The 21,168-nt window shown below is 43.4% G+C and overlaps 1 protein-coding gene across 1 annotated transcript; it reads right to left on the bottom strand.

Annotated features, from left to right (window-relative positions):
- Nucleotides 1-1,946: 1,946 nt before the first annotated feature.
- Nucleotides 1,947-5,054, bottom strand: LOC117454229 (interaptin-like). Its single transcript, XM_034093389.2, has one exon. The coding sequence runs from the start codon at nt 4,983-4,985 to the stop codon at nt 2,529-2,531; it is 2,457 nt and encodes an 818-aa protein (XP_033949280.1). The 5' UTR covers nt 4,986-5,054; the 3' UTR covers nt 1,947-2,528.
- Nucleotides 5,055-21,168: the final 16,114 nt, after the last annotated feature.

Genomic DNA, 21,168 nt, shown 5'->3' with positions numbered 1-21,168 from the left:
TCCCCAGACAGCTGCTGACACAGACGCCACGGTAGTTCTTAGGGTCTGATCCCCAGACAGCTGCTGACACAGACGCCACGGTAGTTCTTAGGGTCTGATCCCCAGACAGCTGCTGACACAGACGCCACGGTAGTTCTTAGGGTCTGATTCCCAGACAGCTGCTGACACAGACGCCACGGTAGTTCTTAGGGTCTGATTCCCAGACAGCTGCTGACACAGACGCCACGGTAGTTCTTAGGGTCTGATCCCCAGACAGCTGCTGACACAGACGCCACGGTAGTTCTTAGGGTCTGATCACCAGACAGCTGCTGACACAGACGCCACGGTAGTTCTTAGGGTCTGATTCCCAGACAGCTGCTGACACAGACGCCACGGTAGTTCTTAGGGTCTGATTCCCAGACAGCTGCTGACACAGACGCCACGGTAGTTCTTAGGGTCTGATCCCCAGACAGCTGCTGACACAGACGCCACGGTAGTTCTTAGGGTCTGATCCCCAGGCAGCTGCTGACTCAGACGCCACGGTAGTTCTTAGGGTCTGATTCCCAGACAGCTGCTGACACAGACGCCACGGTAGTTCTTAGGGTCTGATTCCCAGACAGCTGCTGACACAGACGCCACGGTAGTTCTTAGGGTCTGATCCCCAGGCAGCTGCTGACACAGACGCCACGGTAGTTCTTAGGGTCTGATCCCCAGACAGCTGCTGACACAGACGCCACGGTAGTTCTTAGGGTCTGATTAGCTCCACTCTTATGAATGGGGGAAATGAGCCCTTTGCACCAGGTGAAAACATCCTGACTGCAATACGATACTGAACAGCTTGAACACTGTCCCTGCATCTCTGGGGTGCTGCATCTGAGCATTTCGTTTTGAATGTTGTCTGGGCCACAAGCTTTCCTTGGCCGGAGAGATTGTGTCTGTGTGGGGGGTTTTGGTTGTCTGTAATAGTTTCTTCTAATGTTTGGAGTTTCTCTTTTGTAATACATTGATCTGAATTCATTAGATTTATTGGTACGTCTTTGTACAAACTTTCTAAATGTTCTCTCCAGACGTCACCGTGTGGATGGTAATGCTTGTGGTTGTTTTGTGTTGAAGTTGTTCCACAGATCCCAGAATTGATTTTGATCAATGGCTTTCTCAATATCTTCAAGTTTCATGTGGGTATCATTTAGTTTTTTGTTCCTTATTGTACATTTATATTTGTTTAAAACGTCATCGTATCTAATGCGTAAGGCTGGGTTGTTTGGTTGCCGATGTTTTTCATTTGCTATTTTTCTCAGGTCTTTCTGATGGTCTTGCATTCCTGGTCAAACCATGTGTCAGCCTTTTAACAGGCTTCTGCTTTTGCTTTATAAGGTCAGCTTTAATAGCTGCCTTGTGAAATATCATATTGATATAATCAATGGCCATGTTTACACCATCTTTGGTAGGACCATATTGATTTTGGTCAAATAGTGACATTCCTCTAAGGTACATTTAGAACAGATCAAAAATGTGCGATTAACTACGGATAATCATGCGATTAAATATTTTATTTTAAATGGGAGTTTTGATTAACTTGTGTCCATCAATGGGTTGAGAAATGTTCCTACAATCTGTTTTGCAGATAATAATTACTTTTAATTTGTCTTAAGTGAGGTTTTAAATGTTCGTGTTGTTGAATTAAAATCACATCACATAAGGCATATATTCCTTTCCCTATTTTTATTTTAAAAGTGCCACCATGTTTCAGTCAATACAATTACATGTTCCGCTTCACCTCAACATGTGGAGTATTAAAGCCCCAGAATATTTCACCAGCTTGTATGAACACAGTTAACAAATACATACATATGGAATTGAATGTGTACAGTGAGACAAATAGAAAAACACCATTTTATATTTCATACCATAGGTTGTTTTATTTATGAAAGTGTTGATTAAACATACAATGAATAAGTAGAAGTACTTTAGTAACCAACATGTGATGCAGTAAACAATGTATACTGTATTTACACAGTGAGGCACACGCGTGAACAGATATATTTGAATTAGTATTTTATTTTTAAATCAGATCTTTCTAATCCTAATTTTAATCCTAATCCTAATAGGAACATTTGTTGTGGGCGAACCTGAGCTCCAGGAGAAAACCCAAAAGTGGAAGGGGGGGGGGGGCGTTATGGATGGTGGAGTGAGGGTACGGTGGCCCTGAAGTGCAAGTCAAACAACATTTCACAAAACACTACAGCACTAAATGCTGTGGCGTTTTGTGAAATGTTGTTTGACTTGCACTTCAGGGCCACCGTATAAAGGGGAAGATACAACAATACATTATATTTATATAGCGCTTTTCTTGAACTCAAAGCCGCTTTGGAGGCTGGGGTGAGGGGAGGCAAATGGAGGAGGGACTTAGTGTTGGTGTTTTTTTGATTCCTTATTAATATGGATTTCTGGAAAACCTGAGCTCCAGGAGAAAACCATATCTGAGCAAAAAGTGAAGGAGGGAGGGGGTGAGGTAGGAGGGAGGGGGTGAGGGAAATGGAGGCAGGGAGTTACTGTTGTCCAGCTGGAGCTGAATCACCAGAAGCTTCCTCCATCTCCTCTGAGGAGGTGTTTCTCGCGTCTTTGGCTTTCTTCCTCATCTCCTTCTCTTGCATCTTGCTTATCATTTTCTGCAAGGCAACGTCTCTGTCCTCAGTGTCCCCCCTCCTGCAGGAGAAGAAACCCCTGCTCTTATTCTTCATGTGAAGACAGAGGTCTTCCAGAAGCTTATTTTCCTCCTCCATCTTTTCCTCAGTCGTTGCCCAGCTCAGTCTGCTCTGAGCCAGCTCGTCCCTCTGCTCCTCCACCTGCGTCTCCGTCAGGTGAAGCTTGGTCTCCATGCGCTGGTGTTTCTGGTCCAGGTCGTCCTTCTCCAGAGTCACCTCCTGTAACGTGGTCTCCACCGAATGAACCCTGGACTCCCAGCTCTCCTGGTTCTGGGCCAGGTCTCTGGAGAACTTCTTCTTCTGCTCTTCCAATTGGTTTTCCAACTGCTTGACATCCGTGTCCTTGCGTTGGACAACCTGCTCCCAGTGCAGCTGTTTTTCAGCCAGGTCTCTGGAGAGCTTCTTCTTCTGCTCTTCCAAATCGTTCTCCAACTGCTTGACATCCGTGTCCTTGCGTTGGACAAACTGCTCCCAGTTCAGCTGTTTTTCAGCCAGGTCTTTGGAGAACTTCTTCTTCTGCTCTTCCAAATCGTTCTCCAACTGCTTGACATCCGTGTCCTTGCGTTGGACAAACTGCTCCCAGCGCAGCTGTTTTTCAGCCAGGTCTCTGGAGAACTTCTTCTTCTGCTCTTCCAATTGGTTTTCCAACTGCTTGACATCCGTGTCCTTGCGTTGGACAAACTGCTCCCAGCGCAGCTGTTTTTCAGCCAGGTCTTTGGAGAACTTCTTCTGCTCTTCTAATTGGTTTTCCAACTGCTTGACATCCGTCTCCTTGCGTTGGACAAACTGCTCCCAGTTCAGCTGTTTTTCAGCCAGGTCTTTGGAGAGCTTCTCCTGCTCTTCCAATTGGTTTTCCAACTGCTTGACTAGCCTCTTCTTCAGTTTGAGATCCAACTCCATGCTCTGGTTCTTCTTGGCTGAGTCCTTTTTCTCATCCCTAACCATTTTTAACTTTGCCTCTACCTCTTTCATATCGCTCTGGTGTTTCTCGGCCAGGTCGTCCTTCTCCTGAGTCACCTCCTTTAATTTGGTCTCCACCAAATTAAGCTTGGTCTCCCAGCTCTCCTGGTTCTGGGCCAGGTCTTTGGAGAGCTTCTTCTGCTCTTCCAATTGGTTTTCCAACTGCTTGACATCCGTCTCCTTGCGTTGGACAACCTGCTCCCAGTTCAGCTGTTTTTCAGCCAGGTCTTTGGAGAACTTCTCCTCCTGCTCGCTCACCTGTCCTTTCAGCTGCTTGACGTCCGTCTCCCAGCCCAGGTTATTCTCGGCCAGGCGATCTTTCTCCTTTTCCACCTGCTCTAATTTAGCCTCCACCTGTTTGAACTCGGTCTCCAAGGTCAGGGTTACCTTGGCCATGTCGTTCTTTTCCTGAGTCACCTCATTCAGTGTTGTCTCCATCTGCTGCTTCTCGGCCAGGTCTTTGGAGAACATGTCCTCTTGCATTTTCAACTGGTCCTCCAGCTGTTGGAATTCCGTCTGCAAGGTCTTGTTTCTACTGGCCTGGTATTTTTTCTTCTTCTCCACCTCTTTCAACTTCATCTCCAGCGTTTGCTTCTCACTCTCCCAGGTGAGAGTATGTTCGGCCAGGCTCTTGGTGAACTTGTCCTCGCATTGAAGGAGCTGTTCCTCTCTCCTCTGCAGCAGGTTCAAAGTCACCAGGTTGGCCTCGTTGTGTTGGTCTGAGAGCTTCTGTTGCTGTGTCTCATACAAGGCCACTGTGTCTTCCAGCTGCTTCTTGTGTTGAAGCTCTGCAGCGTCCATCTTCTCCTCCAGATCGCTGTTTCTATCCTCTAAGATTGTCACACACTCGAGGAGTTCATCCCCTTTTCTGATCAGCTCTTTCACGGTCTCCCCTTTCCTCGTCCTCAGTGTGATGGTCTCTGGGTCAGATGTCGCCTGGTCCTTCTCGTCTGAGGCATTTCCTTTCTCTGCCTCATGCCTTGCCACCATTTGGTCCATCTGCCTCTTGTGTTGGCATTCTGCATTTTCAATATTCCCATTCAGACGGGAGATTTCTGCCTCACGCTCCATGATGGTGTCGACCAGCTTTGTGTTCTCTTTGTGGAGCCCTGAGTTCCTGTAGTTCAGGAGCTCCTCGAGACGTTTGACCTTGTCTTTTTGTTTGCGCATACTGTGGCAAAATGTCGTCCTCTCCTCCTGAAAGGCCCCACGATACTCCTCCAGGCCGTTTATCTGGCCATTTCTGCAGTGGACCTGCTTGTAAGCTCGATCGGCTTCTGCTCCATGGTCGAATGGCCTCGGGTTTCCCCTCGGGTTGTTCTGGTGGCTTCTTCTATCCATGGCACCGTCTGTAGACTTGTGTCGTGCGAAGGTAGAATAATCTATTTCTCTGTGGAAGAAGTGTTCTGTCTGAAGGTCGTGAAGGTCGTCTGAATGTCACCACGTACAGCTCTGGAGTGAAGAGTGACGAGTGAATGCACACGCATGCCCTTGCAATCTTCCTTCAGACTCCTGTGACATCATCGTGACATCACACTCATCAAAGCCAATGATGTCATCGCTTCAGTGTGCGATGATGTCATCAGTGATGTCACTGAAATAGTTTGGTTTAGACTTCTGCTGTTGCCATGGAAAGAAACTCGAATAATAATAAATAAAAAAATAATAGATTTAATTTGTATGGAGCTTTTCCCAATAGTATGAAGCTGCAGCGTCGGAGACAGCCGTTACAGAACCGCACACACAGGTCCCGCGGCACGTGACGGAGCACGTGACGGTCAACGCACGTTCACATGAATGTTTATATATTCTGTTAATTTAGTTGAGAATTTCAAAAATATAGTCTTTTATATGTATATTAAACAACACTGTTAATTTAGTTTTGGGTATGTTTATAATTCTCTTTCATTATTATTCAAAAGAAAACAACACTGTTAAACACTGTTCCTTCCACAGTATCATAATTCTCCTTCATTATTATTATTATTAATAAATCAAAGGTGTCTTCGAAGAGGTGCTAGATTACTGAAAAACAACTGTTCGTGTGTTCATGCACCAGCCTGCAAAAGATAAACAAGCAGTTTGACCGAGAGGCATTTCAGTTCAGAATACATCTTTATTTATTTGTATTGCGGGGTCTGCTGTCTCTTCACTGGGGGCGAGGCGGGGTCTGCTGTCTCTTCACTGGGGGCGAGGCGGGGTCTGCTGTCTCTTCTCTGGGAGCGAGGCGGGGTCTGCTGTCTCTTCACTGGGGGCGAGGCGTGGTCTGCTGTTCCCTCTCTGGGGGGAGGCGGGGTCTGCTGTTCCCTCTCTGGGGGGAGGCGGGGTCTGCTGCTCCCTCTCTGGGGGGAGGCGGGGTCTGCTGCTCCCTCTCTGGGGGGAGGCGGGGTCTGCTGTTCCCTCACTGGGGGCGAGGCGGGGTCTGCTGTCTCTTCACTTTGCAACTTTGCAGCCAATCTTATTTGTTACAGTGTATCGTGCACCAGGTCCTTATTCAGAATTCTTATCAGAATTCTCTGAGTTTTTATCAACTTTGGTTCTTAAAACAGACAAAGTAATTATCGTAGGTGACTTTAATATTCATGTTGACGATGATAAAAATAGCCTTACTGTTGCATTTAACTCTATATTAGATTCTGTTGGTTTCTGTCAGAGTGTAAATAAACCAACCCACTGTTATAATCACACTCTCGACCTTGTTCTGACTTATGGTATTGAAATTGAGCAACTATTAGTCGAACCGCATAATCCTGCTTTATCCGACCATTTCTTAGTAACTTTTGAAGTACTGTTACTAGACTACAAAGCATTAGTCAAAAGCTCCTGCAGCAGAAACCTATCTGTTAGTGCTATAGCCACATTTAAGGAAGAGATTCAACCAATACTTAACTCGATAGCATGTCTGCATGTAGGGGAGGAAACTTATACAAAATGTACACCACCCCAAATTGATCATGTTGTTGATAGTGCTATAGATGCGCTGCGAATAAAATTAGACTCTGTTGCTCCTTTGAAAAAGAAGAAAATAAAACAACATAGATTAGCTCCATGGCATAATGCCGAAACCCGCAAAATAAAGCAAAAGTCTAGACAACTTGAAAGGATATGGCGTTCCACTAAACTTGAAGAATCTCGTTTAATTTGGCATATTACTCTCAATGAATATAAGAAAGCACTGCGTAAAGCGAGAGCAGCCTACTACTCTTCATTAATAGATGAGAATAAGAATAATGCAAGATTTCTTTTCAGCACTGTAGCCAGGCTGACGGAGAGCCACAGCTCCATTGAGCCTTCTATTCCCATAGCACTCAGTAGTAATGATTTTATGTGCTTTTTTAACGATAAAATTGTTACTCTTAGAAACAAAATTAATGACCTCTTGCCTTCGACCAGTATAGTGTTATCAACAGCTCCCGGAATCGTAAGTTCTAATATTACACTAGATAGTAAACTAGAATGCTTTTCAGCCATTAACCTTGAACAATTACATTCAATGATTCTCTCTTCTAAACCATCAACGTGCATGTTAGACCCAATTCCAACTAAGCTGTTGAAGGAAGTTTTTCCATTAATTAGCACCTCTTTATTAAATATTATGAATATGTCTTTATTATCAGGCTATGTTCCACAATCATTCAAAGTAGCAGTGATAAAACCGCTTCTTAAAAAGCACAACCTCGATCCAGAGGTTTTAGCCAACTATAGACCTATTTCTAATCTTCCGTTCCTCTCAAAAATTCTTGAGAAAGCGGTCGCAAAACAGTTGTGTGATTACTTAAAAAACAATGATTTATTTGAAGATTTTCAGTCTGGCTTTAGAACACATCATAGCACAGAGACAGCTCTGGTTAAAGTCACAAATGATATTCTAATAGCCTCAGACAAGGGACTTGTCTCTATTCTTGTTTTGCTCGATCTCAGTGCTGCATTTGATACTATCGACCATGATATCCTATTGCAAAGACTAGAGCACTTAGTTGGCATACAGGGAACTGCTTTAGGCTGGTTTAGGTCCTATCTATCTGAACGCTCTCAGTTTGTACGTGTTAACGATGAATCTTCCACGCAAACCAAAGTTAGCCATGGAGTGCCACAGGGCTCAGTGCTCGGACCTATTTTGTTCACATTATATATGCTTCCGTTAGGCAATATTATAAGGAATCATTCTTTAAACTTTCATTGTTATGCGGATGATACTCAACTATATTTATCAATCAAGCCTGATGAAATTAATCATCTAAATAAAATTCAAGACTGCCTTAAGGACTTAAAAACGTGGATGACCTTAAACTTTTTGATGTTAAACACGACCAAAACTGAAGTTATTGTACTTGGCCCGAAGAATCTACGAAACAACTTATCTAAAGACATACTAACTATGGATGGCATTAATTTGGCCTCCAGTGAGACTGTAAGGAATCTTGGTGTTATATTTGATCAGGATTTATCCTTTAACGCCCACATAAAATCAATTTCAAGGACCGCCTACTTCCATCTACGTAACATTGCAAAAATCAGGCATATCTTGCCTCAAAACGATGCAGAGAAACTAGTCCATGCATTTGTTACTTCTAGGCTGGATTATTGTAACTCTTTATTATCAGGGAGTACTAAGAAGTCAATCAAGTCGCTTCAGCTGATTCAAAATGCTGCGGCTCGTGTACTAACCAGAGTTAGGAGAAGGGACCACATTACTCCTGTTCTGGCTGCCTTACACTGGCTCCCTATAGAACACAGGATAGAATTTAAAATTCTTCTTCTCGCCTACAAAGCCCTTAATGGGCAGGCGCCATCTTACCTTAAAGAACTCATTATACCCTACTGTCCTACTAGGGCATTGCGTTCCAAGAATGCAGGATTGTTGGTTGTTCCTAGAGTCTCTAAAGTACAATGGGAGCCAGAGCCTTTTCTTATCAAGCTCCACATTTGTGGAATCAGCTTCCAGTTTGTGTTCGGGCGGCAGACACCCTATCCGTTTTTAAGAGTGCGCTGAAGACCTTCCTTTTTGATAAAGCTTATAGTTAGGGCTGATTAGATTCAGCCCCTAGTTTTGCTGATATAGGCTTAGTTTGTCGGGGGACATCTTACTTCTTCCTTCTCGCTGTCTATACCTGTGGTGTACACTCATGTTCCGATTAACCCAGCTTCCCCAAATGTCTTTCTTTTTGGTGTCTATATACGCTGGGATCCGGAGTCATGGATGATCCTGCGGTCCTGGATCGCGAGCGCTGGATCTTGAGTCGTGGCTGTGGTCCTGGATCATCGGTCCTGGATGGATATCCTCGTGGATTCATCTTCCTATTATACACACATGCATTTCCAAACATTTGGACTACCTATGTTGCAAATGTATTATCTTTTCAATTTACACACGGCATCTATTGCACGTCTGTCCGTCCTGGGAGAGGGATCCCTCCTCTGCTGCTCTCCCTGAGGTTTCTCCCATTTTTCCCTTTAAACTGGGTTTTCTTTGGAAGTTTTTCCTTGTACGATGTGAGGGTCTAAGGACAGAGGGTGTCGTATTGTCATACTGATATTCTGTACACACTGTGAAGTCCACTGAGACAAATGTAACATTTGTGATATTGGGCTATATAAATAAACATTGATTGATTGATTGATTGATTGATTGATTGATTGATTCACTGGGGGCGAGGCGGGGTCTGCTGTCTCTTCACTGGGGGCGAGGCGGGGTCTGCTGTCTCTTCACTGGGGGCGAGGCGGGGTCTGCTGTCTCTTCACTGGGGGCGAGGCGGGGTCTGCTGTCTCTTCACTGGGAGCGAGGCGGGGTCTGCTGTCTCTTCACTGGGGGCGAGGCGGGGTCTGCTGTCTCTTCACTGGGGGCGAGGCGGGGTCTGCTGTCTCTTCACTGGGGGCGAGGCGGGGTCTGCTGTCTCTTCACTGGGAGCGAGGCGGGGTCTGCTGTCTCTTCACTGGGAGCGAGGCGGGGTCTGCTGTCTCTTCACTGGGGGCGAGGCGGGGTCTGCTGTTTCTTCACTGGGGGCGAGGCGGGGTCTGCTGTCTCTTCACTGGGAGCGAGGCGGGGTCTGCTGTTTCTTCACTGGGGGCGAGGCGGGGTCTGCTGTCTCTTCACTGGGGGCGAGGCGGGGTCTGCTGTCTCTTCACTGGGGGCGAGGCGGGGTCTGCTGTCTCTTCACTGGGAGCGAGGCGGGGTCTGCTGTCTCTTCACTGGGAGCGAGGCGGGGTCTGCTGTCTCTTCACTGGGGGCGAGGCGGGGTCTGCTGTTTCTTCACTGGGAGCGAGGCGGGGTCTGCTGTCTCTTCACTGGGAGCGAGGCGGGGTCTGCTGTTTCTTCACTGGGGGCGAGGCGGGGTCTGCTGCTCCCTCTCGAGGGAGATGACCTGTCGTGGCACTCTGAACGCTGGCTGAAGGGTTCCCTCCAGCCAGCGTCTGGCCTCCAGAGTCCAGAAGGCAGACCTTTGGCCTTTGAAGCAATAAGAACAAGACGTCGTCTAAAGTGTTGCATAGGGAAAGGCTAAGGCATTGGTGCACAGTCGATACGCATTAATAACCTCAACAGATATCGCCATCCAGAGTCTTCCAGCTCGTGTTCCTGATGGTCTACTGATCTGTACGTGGTTAACCTAATATAACAGATCATCTACAAGTGACCCTCAACATAAAGTGTTACTTAAATCAAGTAAACATATTGTTAAGGGCTTTCATACCCTTGTATTTCAAAATGCGTTTAAACGTTTAAAATACAAGTCTTTGAAGGGATAATGTAGGTTACAGAATATTATAATTAGGTTTTGGTCCTAGTTTGTGTTATATTTGGTATTTATCATTGCTTTAGTTTTAAGTATGCAAAAATGTACAAACTGTTAGAAATTAAAATCAATGTTTGATAGCTTAAACATACCGTCAGTTTAAATGCTATTTTATTCTGGAAAAAACCGGAAGTTCTCAATACCAAGCTTTTATTCTGAAAATCCTTCATCTCCGGTTAGCATTTAGCATGTGGCTAATATAGCATTTCCTATAGATGTGAATTTAGCAGCGAAATGACATGGAGTGATGCACACCGAAACCTACTGATTCAACACTACAACTAATTGAACCAAGAGATTATTATTGCTGAATATTAAATGAAGGTACAGTTTATTTGAATACGTTATTGTTTACAGACGTGGGTAGCATGTGACAACATCCGGAACGACCGGAAATCAAAATGCTGTGAAGTATTTCCTGTATTTTTTAGAGTGTTGATTTCAGCGTTTAGAATGTGTTTAGATGAAAAGTCATGAAAGAGATTAGGAGGTGTGTCTAGTTATACAATGAATGTACAATGTCAAAATCCTCCGTTTAACGCGATATCGGACACAGAAGAACGAGGGGGAAGTCTCCTACGTCACCACAGCCCTAGAGAGGAGGAGCGAACAGCCAGCAAGCGGGAAGGACGAATGCTTGTGAGCTCTCTTCTGCACAGCCGACCACAGGGAGAGGAAGCCGCAGCCTTTCTCTCCTGACTGAATAACATCCTGTTGGTAACATTACCGCGCCTTATTTTTAATTAAAGTAACCATTTGAACCTTCTCAGAGACTCCATTTAGTCTCCTTTTAAAGCTTCTCTCCTGGACGCGAGAATAACGAACACAGATAACAAAACCCAAACAGCTAACCCAGTATCTTTGGATGTTGCAAAAGTACTTCAATCATTAGATCAATCATCATTTACCATTCTGAAGTGCAAACATAGCCCTTACCAAGCTCTCACACTGGATCTTAGGAACACACCAAGGGGACATCGTGACGACACCCCCTCCTGACGTTAAGTTACAGTGATGGCACCTGTTTGTGCACAAACAACATGCAGCAGATATGTTTTAGGGTATGCAGCTAACAAAGATATGTGAAATATGAAAAAGTAACGAGCTTCAGAGAGAGGGACATAAAAGCAAGGTCCTTGTAGAGCAGGGGTTCTCAAAGTGTTGATGAGTGAGGGCCAATGTAGGTACCCACTATTGGATTGAGGGCCGCCCAAGAAAAAACGGAACACAAAATAATTCCAAAACAAATCCTTTCTTTATTTTACAAACCAATTACCGCAACTCGCGAGATGCCTAGTTGCCATGCAACCAGGAGTCTAGCAAACTTTCCACAAGCTGTCATTCATAATTTAGGAATGACAACCCAGGGGGCGCAGTTTTACCATTCTTAAATTCCATTCTAATTCATACTAGATACAACCATGGAGGATTCAAATATAACGCATGCATTTCAGCGTGTCACATGAACTATCGCGGCCGCCAGAAACATTTCCGAGGGCCGCCATTGGCCCGCGGGCCGCACTTTGAGAACCCCTGGTGTAGAGAAACAAGACAAAGAAGCAGGGCAGGAGCAAAACATGAAGACGAAGGAAACTGAGTATCAAATAAAGCGTAAGAGGCGAGTAGGTCCGCGGATAAAAAGAGATGAGAGAAGGCTTGTATCTCGGTTTCAAATCTTCAGGGCCCAGGAGTTCAAAACTTTTAATCTCAATCAGATCCGATCAGATTTTGAAATCCCATTTTGTGTGATCCAGGATCAGACAAGTCGGCCAAATGTTGTCCCTGGAGTTCAAAGCAATTCAGGATCAGCCTGATCCAGATTACGACTTTTCAAGATGACTAGATCCTGAATATCAGTGCTTTAATCCTACCGAGCGCCATCTAGTGGACATGAAAAATACTACAAGGAAGACAAGAGACCACATTACAGAGACATCTATAATGTCTAATTATATTTTTTTATTTGACAGATGATGGACTTTTTTTTTGTTGAAGATATTTTTACTTTAATCTAAATTACATTTGTGATTGACAATCTTTGCTGTGATACTTTCATGAGCATAAACATTTATGTCATCAACATTTGGTTGAAAACAAAATAGGCAACCAACGTGAGCAAAAATGGAAAAATCAAATGTATTTCCCATGAAGGCTAAAAATTGTGTATTATTTCAGTTAACAAACTTTGCCATCTAATTTAAATTGAAACATATTTTAAAATAAATGGTACAGTACATTTTGCTCTGGTAATCCACTGGAAACCCACCCCTCTGGTGGGGTCAGGGTAATCCAGTTGTTTGGGATCAAACTGATCCCAATCCTGTGTTGTCGGTTTGAAGATTTGATCCAGATTAAAGCTTGGATTGGATTTCCTGATCTGATCGGATATCAAAGTGATCCTAATCCTGTGTTTTGGTTTTGAACTCCCCAAAATCCAAATCTGATTTGACCAGATAAGGATTAAAAGTTTTGAACTCCTGGGCCCTGAACTCACCCCTGTGGCGATCGGATAAACAGGGCCAGTAAGACATCTGAACAGATATGCGTCATAGTTAGTGTCGGTGGGGGATATCCTTGGCCCGTCTTTTTTCAAGAAAGTTGGTCAAAACAGTTTGTGTTCTGGTGCTGTTGTCCTTCTCGACTTTGGGTAGAAAGTTTCAGCCCGATGAGACTTTGATAGATTGAAATAGGTAGTCATTTGCTCCATCTCCATCTGTTGTGCCGCCGCCCTATTTGCATCTAATTTTATTCTCACTTTTATTTTTGTTTTTTGAATCGGAGATGACTTTCATTCTGTCTCTGGCTTCATCACTCGGCTTGAATATCTGTCCTTCTTTTCCCCTGGATTGATGAATAGCAATTTTCACCAATATATTTCAAGAACTGATATCACTCCAGCTGCTCTCCCCTGACAGCTCAACTTATAAAGAAGTGCCTCTAATCTTTCCTGAATCACACAATCTCCTCCACTAGCTCTCTAAAAATATACTCTCTCACTTTTTCTTACTGGATCATTAGACAGTCACAATGATCCATGATTCGATAAACCTTACGGATCCTTAAAGCTACCCTAATCAATATTGTTATATTTAACAATTACTCAAATGACTTTATATGAGATGACAGGTGTAGCTTGCATGAACATGACACACAGAGAGAGAACTAGAACGGCACTTTAAAAGCTCATAGGCCAATTCTCTCCCTAATGTCATGGGTACCTTCTCGGTCAATCTTACATCCTTCTGGCCAGTCCATATTTCTGCTGACAAACTTATCAAACCAGAAACATATTCTCCTTGGCTGAGGTAATAACTATCCCCAACTCGTGCACTTCCCCTACAGCTTCGTCTATTTCAGCCGTTATGTAAAAAAAAAAAAAACATAACGGCTGAAAGAAAAAAACATTAGTTTGATGTTTTGGCTTTTAAGCCACAGACTTGTTTTGCATCAATCTTGATACAGGGTACTTATTTTGTTATAGATTGGATTCCTAAAGCTTTTAGTCTATTATCTTTCAAAGGTGCTTTCACTATAAGTACATTTTTCTTTACGATGTTTAGGGGTGCAACAACTAATCGACGACCAAATTAGTTGCCAACTAATTCAGTCGTCGATTCTTTGGTGACGTCATCACTTTTTATCGGTACTGGAGACATTTAAAAAATATACGTCATATGTATTATTGCTATAAAAACATTATCTCGCAGTCTTAGTGTCGCCAACTCGTTTCTAACATGCAAAAAGACAAAAAAAATGCGTCTATGGTGTATTTTTGATCTTTCCAATCCAGGCGATCTCTCTCTCCCGTCTGTGTGCGAGGGGGCGGGGCAGTTTACACACACGGAGGAGAGCGGAAGAACGCGCTCCAAGGTGTGGTTAAACTTTACCCGTCTCGATGTGGACAATACTCGTTACCAAGAGTGCAATAAGAGTTTAGCATGTAAGGGCGGTAACACGAGCAATTTGTCTAAACATTTATCAAAAGTGCTCCACATCCAGACGGAGGAATGCACCGGGTTCCACTGTCTCTCTAGCAGCTCTGTAGCTCCATCCACGAGGAACGTTTCCACGTCAGCACCACACGGAGTTAACAAATTATACAAACATGGGTTAATGATTAGAGGTAACTGAGTTATTTATTTTGTTAAAGTTTCAGCTATTCTGTTCTCAATTCTGTCAGATTATTTAATACGATTTGTTAATTTAAATAAAAAGCAATGTTAATTGTGTTCACAATTTGTTAAGTTCATTTAATAATATATGTATTTTTGAATCAAGTATTCATCTTGATTCTCTTCATTGTTAGTTTCCACATGCCTAAAACAACATCAAGCTACATCTAAAAGTATTTTACAGGTGCTCAAAGACGCTTTACATATATAGTGAAGACAAAATAAAATAAAGGAACAACAAATAAATATATAGTTATACAAAAACAATCACACATTAAAAGCCAGATTGAAGAGGTGAGTGTTTTGCAGGTGGTGAGGTCGTGCCGTCTCTGATGGGTTGTGGGAGTGAGTTCCAGACGGAGGGGGCAGCGACGGAGAAGGCTCTGTCCCCCCAGGTCCGGTGATGGATGTGGGTGGGGATGGATAGGAACATAATAGTCCGAATAGTCGATTAATTGATTATCAAATTAGTCGTTTGTTACAGCCCTGATGTTCTATCTGAATTTACTTTAAAATAAAAATATATGTTCTACATCCAACTCACAGGTTTATCCTTGCTTTGAGAAAAAAGATTATTAATGTTCCCCTTTTAGAAGATATGGTCATTTGTTCTGGGAATGTCCTTTTCGAGCCTGAGACCTGAAAACAGGCTCCGGGCTCAACAGGTTACCCGGTCTCGTTTTAACCGTTAGAGCCAATAGAATCGAGGAGAAGTTCCTAAAATCCATCTAAACATTACCCATTGGTGAAGAGAGTAGCCAGAATGCCCAAAACAGGAAGCTGTCATGTCATAATGGTGGCTATCATTAGCAGCTAATATGAAAACTCAGTTTTTTACATACAAATGGAATGATGGATTATCATTTTAAAGTGACAGACACATTGGATTAACCTTCAGCAGCGTTTTTATCGTTTTACAACAGTTCTGACGTCTGTGTTTGCTTCCCCTGTCACGAGTTCTGATCGCTCAGTAATGAGATTTCTGGAATCTGTGGAATCTCACAATGCTAATCGCCATCTTGTTTGTGCATATACGATCAGTAATTTAAAGTATAAAGTAACTTTAACTATATATTTATTTGTTGTTCCTTTATTTTATCTTCACTATATATGTAAAGCGTCTTTGAGCACCTGTAAAAGCGCTAACAACATAAGGGTATTTTTACCGTGAGTTCTGTGCTAAGTGTGTCAGCATTTTTTCGCTCAGGGCTCATTTAGACGCTTCTTGTGAGACTTGTGTTTTGTTTCGGTAAAAATGGATCGTATCGTCGTTAGCTGAGTTTCTTCCCGTTAGCTGAGTATGACACATTAATAGGTTTTTAAATAGTAAGATGCCCTGAGACACAGTTTCGTGAAAAAACACCCCGCAGCCTGTTAGAAGTGAGAAGCTTAAATAAAGAGACTAATGGAGGTTGAAATGGGTACTTTAATTAAATAGCGCGGAACAAACAGAAGCTGGTGGAGAGAGAAAGAGCAGCTGCTGCAGCTGTGTCTCGCAGCCAAAAGAGAACCTGCATCCCCCCGCCTGTTAGCTATATATCTCCTTCGTGGCTCCCGTGACGTCGGAGTCCTCCCATCGCTTTCTTCTTATGTCCAATATCGCGTAAAACAGAGGATTTAAACGTTGTATATGCATTGCATCACTCCACACGCCTTTTCTCCTTATACACTCATTCATGACTTTTTATTTAATGCATTTTAACGGCTGTAATCTTGTTTACGTCAAACCGGAATTGACGTCATGTGAACAACGGAACTGTCTTTCAATAAAGCTTTTTAGAATAAAACTGTACCTTCATTTAATATAATAACATCTCGGTGTCTATACATGTAGTGTTAAAGTCAGTATGTTTTAGTGTCATTTTCACCTTAAAGTCACTTTTCTAGATTAGCCACATGCTAATGCTAACCGGAGATGAAGAATGTTCAGAATAAAAGTTTTAAGTTAAGAGTGTGCATGAACTTCCGTTTTTTCAGAATAAAACAGCTTTAAGTTTACGGTATGTTTAAACTAAATGATGCCATTAAACATTGATTTTAATTTCTAACAAGCCCCCTGTGCAGTGGGCTCTCGGCTCAACAGGTTAAGGATGGATTTTGACCTATAACAACATGTTTTAAGGGAACATGTGTACATTTTGCTGGGCGATCGTGTTTGTTCTTTAGTGAATACTAGATTATAGCAGGGGTGTCAAACTAAATGTCATCGTGGGCCACATTACCATTATGGTTGCAACTATATAAATATACATATATAAATACATAATATATATGAAATAATATATTATATTATATTATTGCCTCTGCATTGGATTATTATTGGATAGGGTAATAACTTCATAATTAACTACGTCTGAAAGCAGAAGTCCAGGGCAAACAAGTGCAAGTCTCTCCAGTGCACATGTCACAACATGAGATGCATTGTGGGACATGTAGTTTATGGGCAACCTGCTTCTGTAAAATAAGATAAGATGGACCTTTATTAATCCCTGTGGGGAAATGCAGTTGTTTAACAGCAACAGGGTGAGATTGAAAAACAGGACAGCACAGATTCACACAGATTAATACAATTAAGGATAAATCAAAAACTAAATTAAAATGAAGTGTGCTTGTTGTGAATTAAGCTGTCATTACCTAGCCTGTGTAGTCCAGCCTATCACATCAACATAGCGGCGTTTAATGATCCACACGTTTTAAGAGCAGGCAGTCCTGTATGAATAATATCATTCGTAAAGGGTGGCCTTGCAGACAGGAATTTTTGTGGGATGATCTTCGGTCAGCAAATGATATTCATTGGTGACCTCCCTATCCTTCTGCATATCGCTGTGACAACCGTTGGACGTCTACGCTGAACTTTGTTGACAGTGATCAGCTGCAAAAGGACTTGATCCTGCTCGATTTGATCCAGAGTAAAAAGACAGAACGTTTTGCAATAGATCCCCTGGGGTCAATGTGTCTGCGTGACAGAACTTTGCTTTTGTATGAGAATGATAACAAGCGACAGCCGGCATTGTTCCTCCTCCCGAGTGTCTCGTTTTCTTAATCTCCTCACGCACATGATTACATTGCGATGGCTTCGTTTCTTCCCCACCGCAGGTTCATCAATGCCGTCAAAGTTATTCATGTTTTTATTGTTTGTTGAAGTAGATAATGACGAAAGCCGGTACATTCAGGGTGCCGCCATTAGTTTACACGGCGTGGAATGCTCTGTGATTGGTTGAGGTGCGTGGAATGGTGCGCTGTGATTGGTTGAGCGGATGTATCGCATTCTGTAGAGAAGGGAGACTGGCGTTTGTCGCTGTTTGGAAAGAAAGTGAGAAAACAGGACAGAATAACACGGCGGATATCGCGTTTTACAATAAACGTATTATATTCTTTGCAAGCTCTTGCGGGCCACATACAATGAAGTCGCGGGCCGGATTTGGCCCCCGGGCCTTGAGTTTGACACCCCTGGATTATAGCATCAAATTGAATAAAATATTTTCAAAGTAGAGTTATCAGCTTCATTTGTGAACTTCCTTTTGCAGGATATTATTTCAGGAGGAGAGCATTCCCAGAATTGTAAAACAATTTTCCAAATTGACTTGAATCAATATTCTGGTATGTGTGTGTGTGCTCCATGTAGTGTGTGTCCTCTGTGTGCCATGGGATCATGGTTTCAAAGCCTTTCCTGATCTGCGCTATTTCTGTTGTCCCCGTCCAGCTTACTGGCATGGTGATCACACACAATGAAGCCAAGACACTCAACATTGGACAGACATTCATACAGGCTGCCAAGTCCATATTGTGTTGCTCCCACATGGACAAGATGGCTGCCTCTTGTTTCTTGATTGGTGGCACAGAGATCGCAGCTCACTGTCCTTTCCAAACTGTTGGATCCCGTCACATCCAACATTTTAAAGCGTATTCAGTCAGACAGTCGGTTTGCTGAGTGCAAATGAGGGTCGTTTGGCAAAACTGTTGCTAAGAGATACAATTGGTTTAAAAAGGACACATTATAATCTGGTACATTTTAAAGCTACCAAAGAGTTTCTGATTTTAATGTGAACAGAAATACTTGGAATATTACATAAGACATTCTCCCAAATAACCTCTTGTGGTATCAAGATAGTATTGGTTTGATTTCCCAAGGTTGAAAGATGTCTTCTGCCCCACACATTACAATTGAGATGAGTAGAATTCATTCTTCTCCAAGCTTTGACTAAACACCACAAAATGTTTTCCCCCAAATTATTCTTGATAATGGGTTTGGTGAATCAAAGCCTAGGCAAATAAAATCAAAGTTACTTAGGTGATAGAAACTACTCCTTTTCCCTTCACTATATCTGTAAAGCGTCTTTGAGCACCTGTAAAAGCGCTAACAAATTAAATCTATTATTATTAATAATTACTCATACAGTGGCCGATCTGCTCGGCCACTGTATGAGTAATTAATAATATTAATAATAATAATAATAGATTTAATTTAAACCAGCATACCTGTCTTTATTATGATTCTGTTCTAAAGACAAGAACAAATATATATATATAAAAACATGTTTAACTCGAAGGGCTTGGAGCGGCCCTAAAAATAGGGTGCAGTAAGAAAAAAACACACATGCTCACTCGGAGAAGAGCGCTATGTGGACACGAGCCCTAAAGCTGCACCGATACATAACTGTTGGTTCACCCTCACAATCCTTTTTTCAAACCCGCGGCGCCCCACCTGTCCAGCAACAAACGGCAAACTGCCACTCAGCCAGGCAGTTAGTCCATTCGTTATTTACACAATAAAGCCAGCCAATATTAAACTAGCCAGGTCAAATAAACAAGTGCATTTATTTACCATCCAAACGGCCAGTGGACCCTCTCGATGTGTCAGTCAGATATTCATCGAGTGAAGGACAATTTCTCGCCCTTTCTCATCACTCAATCAGCAGCCGTTGGGAGGGACGTCTGTGCTGTGACTGACGGATGCATCCACCCACATGCTCCCCGGACACAATCAGCCACCACCAGACCACATGGACTGACCAGTGCTGCAGATTAGCAAGACCAGCAATCTGTGTGTGTGTGTGTGTGTGTTCCCTCGGTTTGGTGACACACAGTCGATGAGCCAGAGAGCATGTGGATGCAGAGATAACGGTTGCTGAGTTGCTGCAAAGAGACAAGAGATCCTGCTGGAATTACTAGAGTGCACGTGTGAGTGTATGTGCATGTGCCTGTGCTACACAATGGGAACCCCTGAGGAGAGAAACTACATGTTTTATGGGACAATTGTGTTCAAAAGTTGCGGTGACGTGAACAGGGCTGCACGATTCGCAAAAAACAAAGTGCAACTCAATTTGTGATGTTAGCAGATGTAACTTAAACTTAGGAAGACGTTTGAGCTACGTTGTCTTCTTCATTAAGTGCATAACAAAATAATGATACACAGTTACTCTCGAGTTTATTTATGTTTAACCAGATTGAACATGTGCAAAGACATACATGTTTATATAATTGCCTATGAAGTTGCAACAGCCAGACTCTTGTCCCATATGTTTTATATATTTCAAATGGAGAGTAACATACCATGTATTGTAATTGTTCTAGTGCTGTCAATCGATTACAATGTTTATATCCAGTCTGGACTATTGCAATGGAGTCCTGTCCGGGGTTCCCAGCAGAACCCTGGACAGGCTCCAATACGTCCAGAACTCTGCCGCCAGGCTTCTCACCCGCACCAAGCCGTGGCACCACATCACCCCCCCCCTCAACCACCTCCACCCTCATCACCCCCCCCCCCCCCCCCCTCTTCCACCTCCACTGGCTGCCGGTCAAGTCCCGGATTCAATACAAAACACTCCTCCTCACGTACAAGTCCCTCCATTTCCTCGCCCCCAGTACTTATCGGACCTCCTCCATCCCTACACCCCTTCTCTGAGTCTGCGGTCCTCAGACACGGGCCTGCTCTCCATCCCCCGCTCTCCATCCCCCGCTCTCGCCTCCGAGCTGTTGGCGACAGGGCGTTCAGTGCTGCGGCCCCCACCCTCTGGAGTGCACTTCCTGCCGAGGTCCGTAATGCTGCCTCCCTGGACGTCTTCAAAGCATCACTAAAAACACACCTGTTCACCCCGGCCTTCGGGTCCGAGCCCTTTCCTGGTCCCCCGGCTTCCTTTATTTATTTCTTTGGTTTGCCCGTTGTTTGTCCACCATGTACAGCGACCTTGGGTCCCTTGATAGGCGCTATATAAATATCATTTATTATTATGTATCGTTGGATATACATTAATAAAAGACTTTACTTTATTACATGATTTCTGAATTACAGGCATCCATTTCTGGAGCGTAGCTAAAGCATCGACCAACCAGCTGTGATTCCCCTCTGTATAATGTGTGCAGCAAAAGGCTTATTTTGCGAGCACTATCTGTTCCCACAGTGGGATAGGCCTGTTGGTGGCAGCACAACAAGCAGTAAGCCCAATATTGACATATCATCTTCCCAATTTGGTGAAAATCCGCCCTTGCTATCTGTCTCTGATTCGTTGAAATAATTTGAACTTGAACATGTCAAGCGATTTGGGACGTCGAGGGTAGTAC

Source organism: Pseudochaenichthys georgianus, chromosome 10 (genome assembly GCF_902827115.2).
Source record: "Pseudochaenichthys georgianus chromosome 10, fPseGeo1.2, whole genome shotgun sequence".
Classification (NCBI taxonomy): Eukaryota; Metazoa; Chordata; class Actinopteri; order Perciformes; family Channichthyidae; genus Pseudochaenichthys; species Pseudochaenichthys georgianus.
This window is presented reverse-complemented; position numbering and strand designations above follow the sequence as displayed.

Excerpts from the sequence above, each read along its gene's own strand:
- LOC117454229 (XM_034093389.2), bottom strand. The coding sequence starts at position 4,985 with ATGGATAGAAGAAGCCACCAGAACAACCCGAGGGGAAACCCGAGGCCA.